Genomic DNA, 22,567 nt, shown 5'->3' on the forward strand with positions numbered 1-22,567 from the left:
GGAAACGAGGGTTGAGAGACGCAGATTGGAAAAAAAGAGTAACGAAAAATTGCAAAAAAACAAAAATGCTTACGTTTGAGAGGAAACGGAAAGGCACCAATTAGTTAATGCTATTATGAGTGTCATCATGTAATTCAAAAAAATGAAGACTGGAAGGTGGGTCCACATTCCACAGGCAGGGAGGGACCCCAGGAGAGAATGGCGGAGGGTGGGGCCCTGAGGAGGGATCTTTCTCTCTCTAAAACTAAATCAGGTGGATGACTGAGTGATGTTAATTAAAAATCAAATATATTAAAAAAAACTTAGTATTTTTAAAAAGTGAAATCAAATCGTGCTAAATCACTGGTTAAAAAAAATAAAGGATGCTCAAATCACGAAACAGACCGAAATTCTGTGCAGTGCCTGTAGACGGCGTTTTGACTGGAATGATTGTTGCATGCACGTGATGTGAATGATTCAATCACGTGATTCATGTTGCCGATGCTATCTCGCGGAAACAGCGAGCTTTTACCCGTTTAAAGTTTGTAATAGTTATGAAGGAAAAAAAACTATTTTATCAGATTATTTATTTTAATTTTTAATGAATTATTATTATTATTAATATAAAATATTATAATATTTTAAATGTTATAAATATAATAATTATTGAAAAATACTATAAAATAATAATTAAAATTATAGTAAATATTATTAATGATATTTATTTTAAGAATTTTTTTATTAAAATAATATTAATTGTGAGATAGAAAAAATAATGAATTTAACTCATCTAAAATTAATATTTTACTTTAAAAAAATAAAATGAGTTCATTTGTAGTAATATTTATCATTCCGTTTATGGATAAAAAAAATAAAATATATAATATCATTAATAATTAATATTATATTACATACGTAATAAATTATAATAATTATAATATTAATAATTGACTTATCTACTTTATTAATTTTTAACAACTTTACCAATGTAATATATACTTAATTTGTCTCATAATTTTTTTCCACATGTTAAAAATATAATAGTTAAAATATTATATTTTGTGAAATTATTAATCTCGATTATTTATATATTTTCTATTATCATTAATATAAAATACAATAAGATTTTAGAAATTATGTAGTAATAGTTAAAGAGTATTGTAAAAGAAATTTAAAAATAGTATTTATTTATTAAGATGATATTGATTGTGAAGAAATTAATGAGGACTAATAATTTAATTTAATAATGAGATTAGGAATGTGGTCGATGATATGTACTATAAAAAGGCCAAAAGTGGGTGATATAATTATAACGATAGAGAAGCATACTCTGAATGTATGACCTGAAAAGAGACAACGTGAACCGCGTTGCGTAGTCAGTGGCCCATGCTGTAGAAAAAAGGCCGCAGTTAAGCATTATTTGACTTCAACCATAAATAATACTTTTTGAGATCAGTCACTTCAAATTAGTTTCAAGTAGTAAACAATCTCCATCACTAATTTAAGGTTTGAACTGGTGCAACCTTAAACTAATCCTTGCCAGGCTGGCCTTATTTTGTTGGATGGCGTGTGGGAGCGCAAGCTAGCTGTAACCTGTTTCGTTCAAAATAAATATACTTCAATCATTTTGGCCCAAACACTGCACATTTCGTTTTATTTCTATAACAGTTCTGCATATTTTTTAGATTTTCCATACACTTCAGTTTTAAAAAAACAGTAGTATTTTTTTTTTGAATGAAATATAAATAAAAATTATAATTACAAAATTAATATATATGGAAATATTTAATGAATTTTGCTCAAGGTTTTTAATGAATTTTATATTTCCTGCTTATGGAAATATATTTCTTCAGTTTAATGAATTTTAATCTATATTTTTGGATTGGACAAATTTTGAATTTAAAAACAAACCAACAAATTTTGTTAAAGATCAAATAATCTTAGTATTCATATTTCAAAGGTACTTTTATAAAATAAAAATGATGTTAACATCTTTAAAAGACCCTTCGAATTTGATCGAAAATGGTGACCGGAAAGTCACCGGCGGTAGTGTAACGGTGGCTCTCCAACGAAGGTGTCCAAAATGCAAGAATAACTAGTACATTCAAGAGAGCTCAAGACGAGGGACACGGATCCAGTGTTTTTTTTTTTCCCTCGAGCAAGTTCAAATTAATGAATTTTGTAAAAGAAGAACAGTTGAGTTAAATGGTGGTGGTGTGGCTATTGGTGACCCATTAAGGTTCTCCTAAAGTGGAAATATTTAGTAAAGAAGAAGAATGAGGAAGAGGATAGAGTGTATGTATAATCAAGTATTATATAGTCTACATGGTTCTCAAAAGCTAGACATCATAGACCAATTTAATAGTTGTATATTGCAAGTCATTTAATAACCTTAACACTTGCGATTTTCGTTAGCACAATAGGAAACAACGTGTGAACCATGAATTGTTTCCGATTGGAGTAGTTTTTAATAACTCATAGCAAAATAAGAACAGAAATGGGAGCTCCACAATTTACACTTATGGTAGTATCATAATACTATTATTATTATTATTCACATTCGCTATCTACAAGAGTATGGCAACATAAATCTTGATTTGTTTGACTGTCACATGTGCATTTCCCCCCCTTCTATTTAACAATCATTTCCCCCTTCCCCCACACATGTAAAGAAGAACTACACGAGCAAACCTAATAAAGCCTTTTGCATTCTTAGTTCACTTATGCAGTGTCGAAGTCCCACCGATCATCTTGGAAAAGGCATGAAGCATCTTCGCCACGACTCACGAACACATAAACGATAGAGCTTCACGTGTACGTCCCAGCAAACTCAAAGCTGTGGCGGCAATATGATGTCCAGTCAACCCCGCTTGGTCAAGCTGTTGATTTGGTGATGCATGTTCAATATAACTGTCTGGTAAGACAATTGGTCGCCACTGCAAGAGTTGATCCAGAAAAATGAAACAGAATATCAGAAACTCGCTCAAAAGAATAACAAAATTTAGTCATGCCATGCCAGACAAGATGTTATAAATATATATTAAATATTCACCAAACAGAACACAAATAAAATTTCGAAATTATCTTTAAAATTCTTAAACAACCGATATCATAAGCTTCTTGGACGTGTACTGTGTACACATAGCTTACACTATTTATTACCTTAATTCTTCTGTCGAGAAGTCCATCAAGAGCAATAAATTGAGCAACATGGGAACCAAATCCTCCAATAGATCCTTCCTCAACAGTAATTAGAAAAGAATGGTGTTTACAAAGCTGCCTTAGAAGGTTGATGTCAAGGGGCTTGCAGAACCTTGCATCAGCAACAGTCACCTCAACACCAAGCTTTGCAAGAAGTGAATGAGCCTTTAAACAGTTTTGAACCATTGATCCATATCCCAGTAAAGCAACATCTTTACCTTCAACAAGAATTCTTCCCTTTCCAATCTGTGTATGAATATATTACAACCACTCCAAAGTTAAAGAAAGGAGATAAAATACAATTATACTATGACAAACTTTTGGGGAAGTATTCGTTGACAGCATAACTCAAAATTATGAAGAAAACAGTGTTGCTCAATTACCTCAATTGGGATTCCATCCTGTATAGCATGGCTTTTCTCAACCAAGGCACCTCTAGGATACCGAAAACAAACTGGCCGATCATTGATATGAGTAGCAGTAGCCACCATGCGCACAAGTTCAACCTCGTCAGATGGTGCCATGACAATCATGTTCGGTAAGCATGACATGAACGTTATATCAAATGCTCCACACTGGAGGGGACCATCAGAACCTACCAGTCCTGCACTTGTAATGACAAAACGCACTGGAATTTTCTGTTGATCAACATCATGAACCACCTAGACATGATACGTAACATGTTTGAATTCATAATTACTTAAACCATTATGTAATGTGCACTAGCTATCTATTCTGCATACAAGTAGATAAAATGAAATTAAAAATTTACTTTTATAAAGTGAGGTCCTAAAACTAAAGCTTTAGTAGCTTTATGCTGTGACCGTCCCCAACTAAAGATATGCTGTTCTCTGAAAATTTCTTATTGTCTTTTAACAAAATATAGTGGTTATCATGATAGGTTAAGCTGTAATAAGGCTGGACCTGGTCATAGGCTCTCTGTAGAAACGAAGAAGGTATAATGCAAAATGGCTTCAATCCACCACATGCTAAACCAGAAGCAAATGTGACTGCGTGTTGCTCAGCAATTCCCACGTCAAAAATCCTGTCTGGAAATTTTTCCCGAAATAGTTCAAGTGATGGCTCCATTGTAATTCCTGCATGAACTACCACAATATCTCTGTCTTTCTCAGCTTCAGCAACCAAAGTCTCCACAAAGCAATCACCATAAGTTTGAGGCTGACCAGCATTGTCTAACAAATCAGCACTAACAGATTCTGAAAAGTTAACACATGCAACTAATTAGAAAGTAGTTGGGTAAATCACATATTATTCAAAATAATGAGAATGTCGGGCGATAAAGAAGCTAAGCTATAACTTCCTGGTATACAAAAGCTTAGTACTAAACCTATAGGAAATATTAATTATATCAGATAAGAAGCCAAATAAATTCAGCGTTGGTTTCACAGCTCATATATGGGAAAAGGTATACAGGCTTGGAAATAATATTTAAATAAATAGAGAACAATTAGGAGAAAACTTTCAAAAATACCTAGTGTAAATGGTTTAACTAAAATTTGGTGTTTTGACAATGGTTTCCATTTATCCATATAGTCGACTCCAACTAGTAGGATGGGGCTTGGTTTGTTTTTCATATATAGGTGGGTATAGAGTTTATTTGTTAGCTAATCAATAAATGAATTCCATTTTCTGAAAGGCTTAAGCATCTGAAATAAACTCGACAAGGGGGAAAATCTGGGGTGCATTTGATGCACACTCAAATACATTACAACTCTATATGACGTATGGTTAGAGTTTCACATTGGATGAGATAAGAATGAGTATATAAGTGGGAAGTATCCTAGTTTTGTAGAGATGAGTTAGACGCGACCCAAATTTTAAGATGATATCAGAGCTTAATCAAGATCCATTGGGCTGCCTGTGTTTGTAAGTGGGAGGTATCCCCAACCTTATATGCCGGTTAACTGGGGGTAAGTTTGGTCAAACCCAAATATTAAGAATGAATATTGTTTAGTGATAAATAAAAAATACAAAAAAACTAGGTAAAATTTATTGCAACATCATTTATAATGTGCAATGTTTATGTCGCACTAAACATTGCAATATATAGAGAGGGGAACGATGATTATTTTTGGTTTTTAGACAGTGATGCAGTGTTGTCCTTTAGACATGTTGTCCCATAGTTACTTGAGTAACAAAATTTAGCATTTTCCCTGTACCACACTTCTACATTGGTTCTATCTCATGACCATTTTAAAAAATCAAGTATGTAACAAAAATTCTAGTCTTGTCCAGTTCCTCATTTTTAAGCAAATCAACAAACTCCTAAATTGTAATTTCATTTTATTTACAAGATAAACTATTTCACAACAAGAAATACCATGATGGAACAAAACATATGATACACTTATGAAAGAACAGCAAAAGCAATACCATCCTGCTGCTTGTCTGTTATAAACCTTTTCTTATTCTGTTCTTCAACCTGATTTTCGTCAGTTATAACATGAACCAAGACGGGACCCATCGAATCCAGGGAAGCTACTTGTTGAAGAACACATATTAGATCTTCAATATTGTGTCCATCTACTGGGCCTATGTAATACAACCCAAGTTCTTCAAATAAAGTAGCACCTAGTGGACCCATCATACCACGAGCATATTCATCAACTTTAGCTGCCAATTCATGCATGCCCCAGCCAATACGTTTTGTAACACCCTGTGATAAAGCATAAAATTTGCCACCCACTTAAATATAATTTGAATATGAAGTGGGAAGCATTAAGATATAGAAACTGGGGGATAAAGAAGGATTATCATTAATACTTTTTAGACAGATCACTTATTTTGAATGAGATGACATGAAAACACAAGAGCAAAGATGAATACAACCATTAAGGTATACAATAAAGCTTTTGTTTTTTGGTTCAGTGGGAGACGGGGGTTTGCACATTCATTTATATGTCCAAATGCACACACAGACAAAGCTGAGTAATCACATTAAACTAGAAAGCAAAGCGATGAATATTTTGATTGGCTACAGATCATTTCACAATACTCGTCGTGTAGCCGTTCTGTAGTAAGCCTTTTCTTATTCTGTTCTTCAACCTGATTTTCGTCAGTTATAACATGAACCAAGACGGGACCCATCGAATCCAGGGAAGCTACTTGTTGAAGAACACATATTAGATCTTCAATATTGTGTCCATCTACTGGGCCTATGTAATACAACCCAAGTTCTTCAAATAAAGTAGCACCTAGTGGACCCATCATACCACGAGCATATTCATCAACTTTAGCTGCCAATTCATGCATGCCCCAGCCAATACGTTTTGTAACACCCTGTGATAAAGCATAAAATTTGCCACCCACTTAAATATAATTTGAATATGAAGTGGGAAGCATTAAGATATAGAAACTGGGGGATAAAGAAGGATTATCATTAATACTTTTTAGACAGATCACTTATTTTGAATGAGATGACATGAAAACACAAGAGCAAAGATGAATACAACCATTAAGGTATACAATAAAGCTTTTGTTTTTTGGTTCAGTGGGAGACGGGGGTTTGCACATTCATTTATATGTCCAAATGCACACACAGACAAAGCTGAGTAATCACATTAAACTAGAAAGCAAAGCGATGAATATTTTGATTGGCTACAGATCATTTCACAATACTTGTCGTGTAGCCGTTCTGTAGTAAGTCATTAAGCATGCAGACTTTCTTTTTATTAAAAGCTCATTGAAAGTTGAATGATGTGGCATTGTCGCGTAGACCCTGCATGCTAGCAACAGACACTGAAGACTAATTTACAACTATTTTGCATTTTCTCTGCAAAGGAGGAAAAAAATATGCATACCTTAGCAGCTTCTCTAAACCTTCGGAAAGATCTACTGGACTGGAGCCTGCTAAGGGTACTAGATAAGACATTGACAGAGGTTTTTGGGCCCTCCTCAATGTTTGGGAGTAAAGAGTGACGGCTATCGTTCAAAATCACCACCATATTTGAGTCCAAATATCCTGCATTGCCCATTGCCTCGTACACCTGACCAGCCATAGTGGTCCAATTGCTGATAACTGCAACTACACGTTCTCGTCTCCCTTTAATATCCCGTGCAACTGCCATGCCTGAAATAAAATATACTACATATGAATAGGAGAACATTTGAGATTTCATCTATAGGAATTTCATTAGTTCATTTAGGAAGGAAAATGTAAAGTGGCCATAAAAAACATATAATTTATCAACCGACATACACATACTCAGAACAGTAAATGACAATTAAAATAACATAAACAGCCTGAATAATGCTCCAAATTAATATATATTATTAAACAAGGAGAAAAATATAAACTACCAAGTCCAGCAGATATACTGTTGCATCCATGACCTGCACCAAACGAATCGTATTCACTCTCAAATCGAGAAGTATAACCAGAAAGGCCATTCTTTTGTCTGATTGTTTTCATGAGTGATCTCCTTCCTGTAAGTATCTTATGTGCATATGTCTGCAGACAAATATTGATACTCAAATAGGTTACATTGCCCGAAAAAATACTTTCATTGAATTATTAAAAAATTAACACCACGAAAAAGGAATATTCGTTGGTTTGTTGCAAAATGAAGTACAATAAAGGAACAATGTTAACAATCGCAATTCCCGTTAAACTTTCCACATCAAAGAGGGAAGAGGAAAATTTGAAATGATACGGAGGCACTGGCATTTTTAGTTATAAATTAAAATCTTACTTGATCCCCGACATCCCACAATATCTTGTCTACTGGAGCATGAAAAACATGATGTAATGCAACTGTCAGCTCCACCGCAGCCATACTTGGATTTAGTGATATTTGCGTACCTGATAGAATAGTAGACAAATCTACACGGATTTCAGCAGCTAATTGTTTCAACTCCTGCAAAGACAGTTATTTAGAGTGAAATACTTCAAGATTGCAAGTTCCAAATGAGGTCAAAGCAAAAAAAAATGTCAATGAGCTAACAACTAACCCTAAGAGATAAGTTCTTCAAGCAAAGAGGGTTTTCAACCGTGTCAAGAATGGGCGTTGGAACTTTCTCCCAGTAGAAATCATCAATATCAGGTCGAGCACATACTCGATGAATTAATCCCTGCATCCATAATCTATTAGATACTAGCCATTCATCACTCATCCAGTAACCAATTGTATATAAGTAGTATGTATCACTCATCCAGTAATCAATGTTAGCGGAATTTGAACAACTTGCTATTACTTTACAATATGCTATTTAGTACAAAGTATTGTGAAATACCCACTATTGCGGCGGTATAGCACTATGGCATAGACGAATTTGAACAAACCACTATTTTTCGTGATCCGCAGTTGACAACACTAGCATAATATTGTTAAACTAAGATTTAGTATCTTATCATTCCAAAATGTGCCATCGGTTCTACAACACCCTCGAATTCGAATATAAAATGAGTTGACACATCGTAGCTACCATTCAATTCCAATCTACATTAGCTACCTCGAATTTAGTAAATTGTAGACGGTCTTTCAAATCGTAGCTATCAAACAAGACATAGACGTAGTACAAGGCATTGAAATTTAACTTCACAATGATAAACACTTAACAGACACCACATTTACACTAACATTCAATGAGAATCCAACATTTCAAAGTTATAATTAAATTGCAGTTAAAAACAGAGCTTACCTAACAATGTTGTAATTTCTCATTAAAAGTCGGTGTAAACTCTATTAATGATCTCATGTTATTTAATTTCCATGGAAAACGGTTTTTCGAAATCTTATAGAATTAGAAAGCAATGAATTGGGCATAACCTGACATTGAATGGTTTGAAAACAATTATTATGTACTATATATAGAGAATAGAGATAGTACCTCTGAAGAAGAACGCGGCGGGCACAAGGTGATTGTGGAAACGTCTGTGTGAAGGAGAAATTGAGAAATTGAGCAGTGAAATCTTCGAGTGAGGGATTGGGAATGGAAAGGGATTCCAATTGGATATCTAGCAGAAACAGTACCCATCGAGATTGTAACTCAAATATTCAAACTTCACACCTCACCACACCAACAACATCGCGTTATTTTCATATGAACCGAATAATTAAATTTTTATATTATGATGACATGATGATTTGCAAATACAAATTGTTAGAAAACGAAGCAAGAGACATGAATAACGGTATCCCAGAATCTAATCACTCACTCTTTAATTAAAACTGATCGATCATGCTTCATTTGTATCGGTTGTGAGATTAAAATAATTATTCCATAAAATAGTACTGTAATTGCATCTAGGAGTGAAATATTTTATAATGTCAAAAAATAATATATTATAAAATAAAAATACTCCGACCTATATAATAATGTATAATACACTAAAATGGCCGATAAAGGTAGAGTATTGTTTGATATAAAAAAGAGAAAAGGGACACCAAAATAAATGTTGGCGCATATTATTGTTACTAACCTGTCTTGTAACAAAAAACATTTATCATAAAGATAACAAAAATTAAATATGTTAACACGATGTGTTCATACTAAAAATTATATTATATATTTACAAAAATAAATTAAATAAATATAATCCTCTAAAAAATTGTCGATAAGTTTTATAGTCCTCAAATATTTATTCACAAACGAAAACTTCCAATGGTCAAAGGATTCTTCTCAATCGAAATTGAGATAACAAATCTACAGATAAATGGTATATATTATACACAAATGAATATGTGTTTAGTGAAAATTCATTGGCAAAATAACACCCACGAAAGTTATTTTTCATAAAATAAAATATTATTCAAAAAGAATGAGAATGAAAATATAAGTATTAAACCAATTGCATATATGGTTTCATTATGCTTTGATTGTGAACAGGAACGACATGTCGAACTAATTAACAAGTTTGAGTTTTTGGTGTTTTGGATTGTTTATTTTTTTTTTAGTGTTTGCTACCTTTATTGTTCTACACATTTTCTTTTCAACTTGCATTCAATCTCAGATTTTTCAATCATGAATTCGTTGGGGCGGTTACAGTTCAATTGATATAGGATAGATTAATTAGTTAGGAGTTAGTTGAGTTAATAAGTTGATTAGGAAGTTAAAAAATTTCTATTTAGAACCGCATAATCCTCTTATTTCTAACAAAGACCAGATTTGTAAGAAGATTCCACGCAATTAATTGTTCAAGCAAGTCATCTCTTGCGGGCAAACAACAAATGGAGTAACTCATTTTAATATCTTGACGTATGGGCAAATTGCATATATAATTTTGTACTCTATTCCCTTCTTCCCTGTTTATTTTAATAAGCACCTCTTATTTTTTCCACGAGATAATCAGTTAATTAAACGTGTCTATTTATAAATCTCGTTAAATGTTCTTTGTTTGTGTGTATTATATTAAGGTGTCTAATTTTAACATTTGGTATTACAAGTTAATTGATTAATTTAATTGTTATATATATTCTCGTGTAAAAAGTATACACTATCTTACATCACAATCATTTATGAATATAATTTTAAATACAATTATAATTAATTGGTAATATAATTTTTTTTACATTCTTAATGTATATAAATTAAATATTAGTAATATTTAAACTAAGATGTTTTGTAATCCTCCCATTTTATTAAATCTGCAATGTTGATCTTTGAATTTTTTTTTCCTCCAACTTTTAGTCTCCATTTTAAAAATTATTGATTTGACCTTCTTTCTCAATTTGAATTTTAATTGATGATATAACAGTTATTTTAGTGTTGTGCACGATGAAAAATCACGACCATGAGAAATTTAAATAGTACAACTTTTAATAATTAAAAATAGATAGATAAATATTTAAAATTTATTTTTTATTTTAAAAGTTTATGAAAAAAAAATCAATTTTTTTAAATTGATTTTTCTTTGAAAAAAAATTTAAAAAGTCACACAAAAATATTTACTTAAAAAAAAAAGTAAATAATTCATTTGGTAACTTTTTTATTCTTTTTCAAAAACAAAAAAAAAGGTAATTCTGAAAAAAATAAATATATTTTTTAATTTAAAAAAAAAAATTAAACATAACAATGCAATTTAAAAACTTAACGTTTTTTAATTTTCAAAAATTTTAAGGTAAAAAAAATAATTTTTCTAAAAATTATTAAAGTGATATTACTTGATTTAAATTTCATGTCGCTGTGATATTTCAAATTATTACGTGCACATCCCTAAAATAATTGTCACGTCGTCAAACTAAAAATTCAAGTTGAGAAAATAACTAAATGTCTAACAATTTAAAAAACGAGTGATCAAAATTACGAGTGAAATAAAAATATTAAAATTACAAATTTAATAAAATAAAGAGACAAAAATTATATTTTAATCTAGTATTGATAAAGAATGTACTTAAAAAAAATAATAAATACATTTAACAAATTGGATAGAGACTTATATTTAATGAGAAAAAAAAAATGTTCGAAAAATATTTTATAATTAAAGATAGAGAGAGAGTATTATTTACTAACAAACTTTAATCATTATTTCTGTCAAAAAAGAAACATTTAATGATATCATAAAAGTAGACTATTCAATGATATCACAAAAGTAGAGTATTCAGGAAAAACCAAATCAACAAATTCACCTCATAATGTGAAAATATCAATTATCTACTACCAGTATAAAAAAAGAAATAAATATGAAAATTATAAATTTATCTTAATTCATTTTTTTGTGACACCGTTATTTGATGGTAAACAAGTAAGTTTAAAAAATAAATAAGTGAACAACTACAAAAAAAAAAAATCCATATAACTACATTTTATTTTCACAATATATATATGTATTAGTAAGAACAAGATAACTATCTTATCAACAACAAAAAATAACTACCAAAAAAATCAATAAAATAAACAATTATAAAAAATACAAATTTATCATCATCTAATTTTTTGTCACATCATTATTTGAAACTAAACAAATAAACTTAAGAAAAAAGAAATAAATAACTAAAAAGAATAAGAAATAGAGCTACATTTTTTTTTACCAAAAAATATATAACTACTTTAGAGAGAAAGAAGTAGCTATTTTGTAAAAAATAAACTACCAAAAAAAAATTAACATTGTTCTCCTTATATTTGTCATAACTATCAAAATAACTACTTTCTAATCATTATTAAAACCCCCAATCATAACTACCAAAATCATATATTATTTTTTCAACTATATTAAATCAGAAAAATTAGCAAAAATACACAAAAAATATATTAAATAAATATTTGTCATTGATAAATATTAAAAATGGATAAATATTTATAATAAATATTTAAAAAAGCGGAACAAGTATTTATTTATGAGAAATATAAAAAAATACAATACAAATATTTGACAATAATGCATAAAAAACATCAGACAAATATCTGTTAATAAATATTAAAAAAAAACTAGACAAATATCTATCATTGCTAAATATTAAAAAAAAAAAACACGAGACAAAAATATTTGAAAGTGATAAACACAAAAAACCACAAGATAAATATATGTTACAGATACATACAAAATAATAAGACAAATATTTATCATTGATAAATATTAATAAAACATGAGACAAATTTTTGTCATCAATTATCAATATAAGAAAATAAAATACTATCAAAAAATTAATATTATCTTTCTCAATTTTAACCATTTCACGATTATAAAAGATAAAATAACGATTTCATTCACTAAATAAATTATTATTTTGTTTTACAAAAAAATTAGTGGTTTTTTAAGGAAAAATAAGTGTTTCTGGAAGTTGAAAGAACAAGGTAGTTTGTAATAGTGAAAAATTGAGAAATACCCATTTATTTTTTAAAAAAATGCAAATGATATATTTGTAATAAAAAAATATACGAGATAGTAATGATAAAAATTAATATTATTCTTTTGAGTTTTAACCATTGTAAAAATATGAAAGATAAAAACAGAAATGGGTATCATTGTAAGAATATGAAAGATAAAAAAGTACAAAATAAAAAAATAAAAAAACAGAAAAGGAGTGTTGTTTTATAAGAAAAAATATGTCGTTTTTAAAAGCTTAGAAAATAAAGTAGTTTGTAGAAGTTAGAAATTCAAAAACAACCAATTCTATAAAAAAAATGCAAATTACATTTTGTAAAAAATAAAAATCAGTCTTAGGTATTAATTACGTGTAAATAATTTTACATAGTAATTAATATAAATTATTGATTATATAGGTAATGGTTGATGGAAGTACCACAATTATGTGGTATAATTATACAATTAATAACTTATATTAATTGATACTAAAAAATTGGTTTACATGCATCATGGTCTTTTTCTCTCTATTTATAAATATCGAATAAACAAATTAGAGGATAAGTATTATTTATATAAAAATGAATATAAAAAACTCACATGATAAATATTTGCTATTAATATATTAAAAATATATGACAGATATATATTTAATACATAAAAAATATGAGATGAGTATTTATTAAAAAATCAAGAGAGAAATATTAATGATTAATGTATAAAAAAACACATAACAAATATTTATTATTAATAAATATCATAAAAATATGGAATAAATATTTATAAATAATACATAAAAAATACGAGACAAACGTATTTGGAAGTAAAACATATAAAAAAATTATATAACATGTTTACGAGACAAATATTTAACACAATAAATATTAAAAATAATAAGATAAATATTTTTCATTTACACCCACAACAACACAAAATAAATGTGTCATTGATAACTATAACATAATACATGATAAATATTTGTAATTAATCTATAAAATAATATTTATTTTATTTAAAATTGAACGAGACACTTATATAATATAAACCACGCACAATATAATAAACAACAAGAAAAATATTTATTAATATAAATATTTTTTTATGTATAAATGATACCATAAAATATGAAAGACATGTCAGATGTACTACGCAGCTGTTTGTTGCTGGTTTGATGAAAAGTAGAATGAACAAAACCCACAATGTAAAGTAACGTAAACGTAATGGTGTCAATTGGTTCCCTTTTCAGTTACTAACTCGTTTCTTAATCCATTGTTATTACTTATTACTTATTACTTATTACTCCTATTTAACTGTCCATCTCGTTGTTTTGATATAATAATACTCATCCACTCCCTGCAATTTCATATATATATATATTCATAAAGTGCTTGCAACAATAAAGTGAACACACCACATCAGGTACCTCGATTCTCTTAATGATTTTTTCTTTAATTTTACCAATCGTTCTTCCGGTATTGCCCTCTATGATTTTTATTTTATTCTTTTAATATTAAAAATAAGTTGTTAAATTAGTTTTTCAGATTTGAATTCCGATACCTCCTTCTCAATAATTATGATCCGTTTGTTTTAAATTTTAAAAAAGTAATTTTGACTTTTTACTTTAAAAATTTATTTTTATGATAATTTACTATATAAATTATTTTAGACTCGTTTTTTATTAATTAAAAAAATTAATAACTGAAATACTTATTATTAAATATTTTAACATGATAAACATTATATGTATTTTTTAAAATGTATATTTATAAAAAATTTCATAAAATAACTTTTAATTTTAATATTTTTTTGAAATTTTATTATGAAAAAAAGTTATAACAAATAAATAAAACACTAAAATAACATTTTAAGATAAAATATTTAAGTTAGTTTTTTGAAATTCTTTTACAAAAACATTATTTATAATAAAAAGTAAAAATAATATAAAAAGCATTTTAAAAGAAATCTTAAATAGATTAGTGTATTTTTCTAAAGACCAAATCAATGTGTTCAATCGATTCAATAAAAAAAACGATCATGATTGATTCAATTTTGTTTGAACCGTAGTCTTATTGAATTCCAATGAATTAGGTTGAACTATAATTAAATCAATCAAAATTTATTATAATTATTTTTTAATTTAATACTTTTTTAGTTTTTTAATTAGTTATCTCGTTATCTAATTTAGTTGTGGTTGAACCGTAATTAGAATTTTCCCTGATTTAACCTTTAAAACATTTGATTTTTTTTGGGCGGAAAAACATTTAATATTTACTAGTTAAATAAGTGAATGTTAGATTATAATCTAATTACTAAAATCATTTATATTTGCAGAATATATTTGTTATTTATTATTTTTGTACCAACAAAATATTTATTACACAAAGTATATTTTTGGATTTTTGAAGTTAAGTCAAATTGATCTTTAAACTTTTTTTCTATCAAATTAATCATTTACATTTCATTTTTATCCAGATAAACTATTTTTATCCAAATTTCTTTTAAATCAGTTTTAGTTATAGATTTCTGAAATTTTATTATAATTATTGTTATGGATTATATAAAAAATAAGATAATAACTTTTTATTCGATTTCGTGAAATAAATTAAAAGAATTTTATTTATATTTTTATGATTGTTGCAATAAAAAAATTCTTAAAAATCATACTTTTTTTAAAAATAAAATAAGAGAATTTTAATTTCAATTTAGTTGATTTGATTATTAAGACCAACACCGTAAACATTTATAAATATAAATAATTAATTTAACATAAATAAAATATAAACGATTAATTTAATACAAAAAATATAATAGACTGTTCTTATTATTTTTGTATAACTTAAATAACCCATAATGTTTTTGTCTATTTATTATAGTTACCATTTTTTTACCGTATTATTATTATTATTATTATTAACAAATTAAGGTTTGAATATTTATGTTGTCTTTATCAAAATACTATTTATCATGTCAACAAAATAGGTTTGAATATATTTATTGATAATTTGAAAAATAGAGTTGATAAATGGTGCTAACCAGTAACCACCAACTGCGGTTGCCGGCGGCATATACTATGTACCATACCTGTCTGTCTGTATGTGTGAACGAACTTGTTTTTCTTTTTTTTCTTTTAGTTATTTTTTGTCGATAATACGTGTGGAATATCAGTAGTTGTCGATAAATGAAAAATAAGATGGCTTTATTTTGATTCCATTCCATCCAACAAACCGACGAGGGTATCAAGGAATTTCGTTATTGAATGATAAGTTCGGAATAACTTTAGATTAATTTCACTTTTCTTTTTAATATTTCTTGCAACGTGTTTATAAAATTTTATAAAAATTAAAAATTATTTAATATTATATGGTTTAATAATTGTACTAGTTAATTACTTGTTATATTTTCAACTACAAAAAATTGTAGTTATTTGGACACAAAATTATTTGCTAGATTCAAATAATTAATTCGTTTTAAAAATGTTGTGTTATGTTGTTCTAAAAAAATTTAACTATTTATTTTTTTATTTGCAGATGAGATAGTAAATACGTCTAAAAATTACTTATATAATTATAAAATTTTAACTTAATTGAGTTTTTGTTCTCCTATTTTAGCTGAATTGCAAAAGTAGTCCGCTCATTTTGATTATCCCTAGTTTTGGTCCCCAAATAGAATTTTAGTCCAAAACTTGATAAAATTTCATTTTGATTAACATGATGTGACTTAAGTAAATGCAAAAAAGATGAAATTTCATCAAGTTTTGGACCAAAATTTTGTTTGGGGACCAAAATTTTGTTTGGGAACCAAAACTAGAGAGAAACAAAATGAAGGGACTACTTTCGCGATTCAACTAAAATAAGAGACCAGAAGTGTAATTAAACCTAAAATTTTAACTTTTCTTATAAAATATAATATTCAACTTAATAATATTATTTAATAATATTGATATTTTATCGCTCGAATAAATTTAAAGACAAATTTTGCTTACTTTATTCAAATTTCAAATTAACACGATCATTTTCTAAGGAATAGAATAGTTAAGAAGAAAGTATTAGTTGTTGGATAATAATGAATATATCTGTTTGATAGTCAATGATTATTAAATCCATAAAATATCATAGAATTGTGGATAGAATAATAATATTTTGATGAGTCTCTATAAAGGCATGTGTGGTTCCCTATAAATAAAAGCAAGGTTGGCGCCAGCATACCATAGATTTTTCAGCGTTGACTTTGGTGAACGAATAACACTATGGTAATAAATAAACTAATTTATTCAATTCGTTAATTTGAACAATTTTTGCAGCAATGTCCTCCAATTCTCAATATCTTTCCTTCCAACAAAGCCTAATCATCATCATCATCCTCTTCCTCATCCACTACTCTCAAGCTGACCTTGGCACTGCTTCCCATTATGATCGTCCCTTTTTACGTAAGTCGATCCCAAATACAATTGATTATAAAATTAGATGGATCTATTTATTTATTTATTTATTTAAATTGAATAGTATTTATAGTTGTTAATGAATGAATGGTAAGTGAGAAAGTGAAATGAAATGTGATAAAACAGCAACAGCATGTTTTGGGGAAGATGCATCTAAATGACAATGGGGCAGCATGTGGAAGATTATATGAAGTTAGGTGTATAAGTGCAGCTGTTCCTAGAACATGTATTCCTGCTCAAACCATTCAGATTAAGATTGTTGATAGAGCACAATCCTCTGTTTCTAGGCCTTCTTCAACTGATACTTCTCTTGTCCTCTCTACCACTGCTTTTCAGATCATTGCAAATCTTTCTGCATCATTGATTAACATTGAATTCCAACAGTAAGTTATCTTTTATTGCTTTTCTTTTGGTCACCTATTAATATATCAAGGTGGTTAGTTAGTTGTTGAAAAATCAAATGTTGAATTAAAGAACTTTCTCAACTACTTTTATACTTTCTTTAAAATACTACTCATAATTTTTTATATTTTTAATGAACTAATTTAGTATTCACTGAATAATTTAAATTAATAAGTTTTTTTTTATTTATTTATTGAGATTACACAAATCAAATGTGTTCAACTATGTTTATAATAAGTAATATACTTTTTAAGATAAAATTGATCTATTTTCATGCCTATACATAATTAAATCAATCTATTTTCATGTTCAGGGTTTGAAAATTGGAAATGGGCTTAGATATGGCACTATATAAAGGGAGGATAGGAAATGCCCGGAAATTTTGTTGCTGTGAAGATTGCTGCAGAAGAATTTGCATGAGTATTTTAATTTCTAATTGTCAATATAGATTAATATTTGTATACATTTTGTTCCTAAGAGGATATCTTCTCTTCTGCCGATTAGCTATTATCTCTTAATTACACTCACTATTATAGGGTTGTTCTAACTTCAAACTGAATATATACAAATTTTAATATAAATTTGTTTAGAGTTTATAATAATATTTTAGTAAAATTATTAAACTTTTTATACAAATTTAATTTTTAAACATTTTAGAATAAAATATTATTTATTATATTAATATAATCAATTTTGTATAATATTTATTTTTCAATTGATAATTAAGTCAATTAATTTAATATTTGTTTAGACAATATTAATTTTAAATAAGATTTTATTATTTTTATGTTAGAAAATATTTGAATATGCACTTTTTTTATCAAAGTACAAATTTTTTAAAAGGCTTTTTTATTAAATTAAACTTTATTAATTTTTTAAGTCTATAGAGATTATTTTGGTGACTTTACTCTTATACCGACTATAAATGCAACCATTTCCCGTGCAAAATTATGTAACTTAATGCTATATATATATATATATATATATATATTAGAAAAATAACAAATTTATAGACGAAATTCAATGGAATCCACGTGTTTTGGCTGCCGTATATTTAGATACATCAAAATTGTTCAATTAGGATCAAGTGACTTAAAATTTAAATTTAAAAATTAAATCATATAATCTTAATAATTGGACGACATAAATTTTAAAATACTTATAATTTTTTAAACTTCAAAATTAAATCATATAATCTTAATCCAACAATCCATATGTCAAATTTTAAATTTATGATGTCTGCAGAAGAACTACTATAATGTGTGCATATGTTTTTTTGGAGCTAAACTTATGTTTGTTGGATATTTTCATTAATAAACTAAACAAAATAAAATAAAATTACCTAGCCGTCTCATTTGGTTTTCTCTCTCTCTTTTTTTTTTTTTTATCTCTTTAATTGATTCTTATTTTTTATTTGAGGGGAATAATTTAGAGTCAATTTTTAGTTTGAAATAATCCGTTTAAATCAATTTTATTCTCTTTTGTTTAAATAAGTTATTTTTACACATATTTAATTTATTTTTTGTATTTTTTCGTAGTTTTATTGTCAGCATTGTATTTTCACGTCTTGTTGCAGTGTTTTGTTTTCACGTTTTATTGCGATATTTTTTTTTTATTGAGATTGACAAATAAATTTCGATCAAGTGCAATTTAATAACTGATTTAAGCGTTTGTTACAGTTCTAAAGATATGGATATTCTAGACTCCTCAATTTTATATATTTGTAAGTTTTGTCGTTATTGCTATTAACTTAGATGGTGTGAGTTTTTTTACGGATTCATTTTTTTTCATTTTTAACAATTTTGAATTGTAATATTTCTGATTATATAATTTTTATCAATTTTAATAAATGAATATCATATTTTTTAGTAAAAACAAAAAACAAACAAATGCTAACAGTTCAAATTTTTGTGCAATTATTGATCAGAATATCCCAAGGCATGATTGATGCCGCTTATTGCGAAATCAATGCAAATAAATTTTTTAATTTTAGATAGTGAGTTGTCATTTTATTGGCAAATGACAATATATATTCTTAAATTAAATATTATGTTTTAACTTTGAATTTAAACTTTATAATTATATAAGTTAATTACAGTAGTATTTGTCATTTATGATAAAATAAAAAATAATAATTTTAACACGATGAATCATGTTGTAGAGGTATTGTGTCACTAAGTTTTATGTAGAAATCTAGACAGATTTAATGATTTCGTATACATAAAAAAGGATACTCTTACAAAATTTAATATAAAAATTTAAATGATCTTGTACCAATCCACTATTGACACTCCTAATAATTATTATAAGCAAAAATCACTTCAAACTGATCAAGAAATTAGTTTAGTTAAGTGAGTGAAATGAAAATAAAATTAGTTAAGTGCAGCAATATTTTGATCTCATAAAAACATGTGGATTCTCAAAAGTGTCTTTCAGAAGGAATTATTCCATAGAAATAAAAAAGTTAAATAAAAAATAGAATTTATATTAAATACTGATATTTTATGAATGATGTCGTTTTAAAAATATTATAATTTAAAATTATAAAAATTATATAATTTTTATTAGAGTTTAATACAATTCATACATAGTCGATAAATTAAAAAATAAGACGGAGAAGCGGAGAGAGACGGGCAACGGCGGTGCTAGTCGCAGAGGAGATGAGAGAGACTACAAAATGGAGATGCAACAAGGGGAAATCCGAGTGAGAAATCGACGCTTCACGTGGAGCGGTTGGGCTGATAAGGAGAGACAAGTATTGTGTGGAATACATGGTCGTGTACAGACCAGTGGGCGGCCGCAAACGAGAGGGCTGAGCGAGGGAGGCAAGAGAAAGTAAGAGAGCGTAGAAGAAAGGGAGAGTCAATAGAAAAGATGAAATGAGTTTCTCTAAATATATTTTAGTAACTTATCATCAGTAATCTATCATTATTATTTATAAATAAAAAATTATAGGGGATGATTCGGTCCCGCAGACTTTTGAGAAGGTTAGTTAGATTGTGTTAAATTTGTAGTCTGGTGCAATTAGAAGCATCTAGTCATTAAAAACTATATCAAATACTATAAGAATATATCTTTCATACTAATCCTTAAAATAAATCATCAAATTTTATAAATAGTTTTTTTTTCTTCTCTTTTTTTATCTACAATCATTCAAACACATTCATATCTTTACTAAATCTATATCCACATATTCATTGTCATTAACTTCTCCGACTTACAAAATAGTTTAGCCAGTAACTCATTCGATATTTGGATTAGATCTTTAACATTTTATCATAGTAACTTAAGAAAATTGTCAAACTTAAAAAAAATGCTTGTGTTATTCAATATAGCTTAAAGCATAATGGTCCAAACTAAATATAACTTAAAAAATCAAATCAAGAAAAAAAATTAAATCAAGAATTTTTTTTAAAGAATCTAAGTGGAAACTAAATTAAATTTAAAGAACTAAACACGTTCAAACAATATTAAATATGTATAGATAACCATTTATTGTGATTAAATATAAATTATTTTATTTAAAATATTATATAATAAATCAATTATATTAAATATTTTAATATAATTTATACAGTTGTTGTAAATTATGCCACGCACATAACATGCGAAGGATTTCTAAATTTATTCCCAAAATATTTAAATATAAAATTAATTTAAAATATGTAAAAAAAATTAAAATGGTATAAACTATTTATACTTTTAAAATTAGGAATTGTAAAAGTTGTCATCGCAAATTATTTCTAAAGTTTCAATTAATTTAAAGTTGAATTTAATATCTAGTGATATTCTTTTATTTTGACAAAATGATACTTATCATTTTTTTATGGTAACTTTTAATATAATTAATTAACACAACTACGAAGTTCTAGTTCAAATTTTAAACCTTGTATAAGACATTCAATCTAATAATATTTATCAATTGAGTTAAGATTTAAAAACTAAAAGTGTATTATTTTATATAATAAAAAAAGTAATATTGATGGTTATCAATTTTCAGTAGAGAGTAAAAAACATATAAAATTCTAAAAGGATATAAACACATGTAAATAAGATATTAATAGTGCAATGGTAGGATTTTTTTTTCCTTTCATATATCATTCTTTCTATAAAAAACATTCAAAATATTTTACTTTAAAAAAATATACAAAAATATTATATTGTTTGGGTTTTCATACAATCATGTGAATAATTTTTTTTGGGTAACCAGTTGGTCTCTCTCTCTCTATATATATATATATATATTCTTTTTTTAAAATAAAATTATAAATAAACAAAACATAATTTAGAATATTAATTATTAAATAATAATAATAGTAATGTAAAATTAATTAAAATTGGTAACCAAAATAAAAAAAATTATAAAGTTTCAGTCTAGTTGTGGGCGATATTAAAAAAATATTTTAAATTATGATTGAGTAACCCACATAGTCTATGTAGTCAACAAAAATACAAAATAATTATAGAATTTGAATTATGTTTGAGTGGCCGACATAGTCTATATATGTCGTACGTGATAATATATCGCTTAATAAATTATAGATAAAAAATATAAAATAACTATAAATAAAAATAATGATGCAATTATGAATAATTAATTACAAATATAAAATAATTTATTGACCTCATATGAACTTTAAAGCATAAACAAGATAGTTTGAAAGTGTAATGGAAGTGATGCTAGAATTCGAAAGATTTGATTGTTGTCATTAAAATAAAAATTGTAGTATGTAAATCTCCAAGTATTTTTTTTTTTTTTTTTTTGTGAAAAGTCCCCCCGGTAC

The 22,567-nt window shown here is 27.1% G+C and overlaps 2 protein-coding genes across 2 annotated transcripts; one reads left to right on the forward strand and one right to left on the reverse strand.

Annotated features, from left to right (window-relative positions):
- Nucleotides 1-2,413: 2,413 nt before the first annotated feature.
- On the reverse strand, nucleotides 2,414-9,496 carry LOC101514041 (probable 1-deoxy-D-xylulose-5-phosphate synthase, chloroplastic). The gene is made up of 10 exons (XM_004501241.4): nucleotides 9,031-9,496; nucleotides 8,152-8,271; nucleotides 7,893-8,057; nucleotides 7,501-7,651; nucleotides 7,002-7,270; nucleotides 5,575-5,857; nucleotides 4,105-4,397; nucleotides 3,564-3,842; nucleotides 3,142-3,426; nucleotides 2,414-2,915 (listed from the first exon to the last, which is right to left on the reverse strand). The coding sequence occupies exons 1-10, from the start codon at nucleotides 9,175-9,177 to the stop codon at nucleotides 2,763-2,765; spliced, it is 2,145 nt and encodes a 714-aa protein (XP_004501298.1). The 5' UTR covers nucleotides 9,178-9,496; the 3' UTR covers nucleotides 2,414-2,762.
- A 7,682-nt stretch (nucleotides 9,497-17,178) lies between these two features.
- On the forward strand, nucleotides 17,179-18,364 carry LOC101513704 (putative EG45-like domain containing protein 1). Its single transcript, XM_073368137.1, has 3 exons — nucleotides 17,179-17,369; nucleotides 17,508-17,764; nucleotides 18,097-18,364. The coding sequence occupies exons 1-3, from the start codon at nucleotides 17,352-17,354 to the stop codon at nucleotides 18,101-18,103; spliced, it is 282 nt and encodes a 93-aa protein (XP_073224238.1). The 5' UTR covers nucleotides 17,179-17,351; the 3' UTR covers nucleotides 18,104-18,364.
- The last annotated feature ends 4,203 nt before the right edge of the window (nucleotides 18,365-22,567 follow it).

Source organism: Cicer arietinum, chromosome 5 (genome assembly GCF_000331145.2).
Source record: "Cicer arietinum cultivar CDC Frontier isolate Library 1 chromosome 5, Cicar.CDCFrontier_v2.0, whole genome shotgun sequence".
Classification (NCBI taxonomy): Eukaryota; Viridiplantae; Streptophyta; class Magnoliopsida; order Fabales; family Fabaceae; genus Cicer; species Cicer arietinum.

Bases quoted from the DNA above. Each gene is read 5' to 3' on its own strand.
- LOC101514041 (XM_004501241.4), bottom strand. From the start codon at position 9,177: ATGGGTACTGTTTCTGCTAGATATCCAATTGGAATCCCTTTCCATTCC. The intron at 8,272-9,030 runs GTACTATCTCTA...TTATGGATGCAG, and splicing joins CGCCGCGTTCTTCTTCAGAG to GGATTAATTCATCGAGTATG. The intron at 3,843-4,104 runs GTCCAGCCTTAT...TATCATGTCTAG, and splicing joins TACAGAGAGCCTATGACCAG to GTGGTTCATGATGTTGATCA.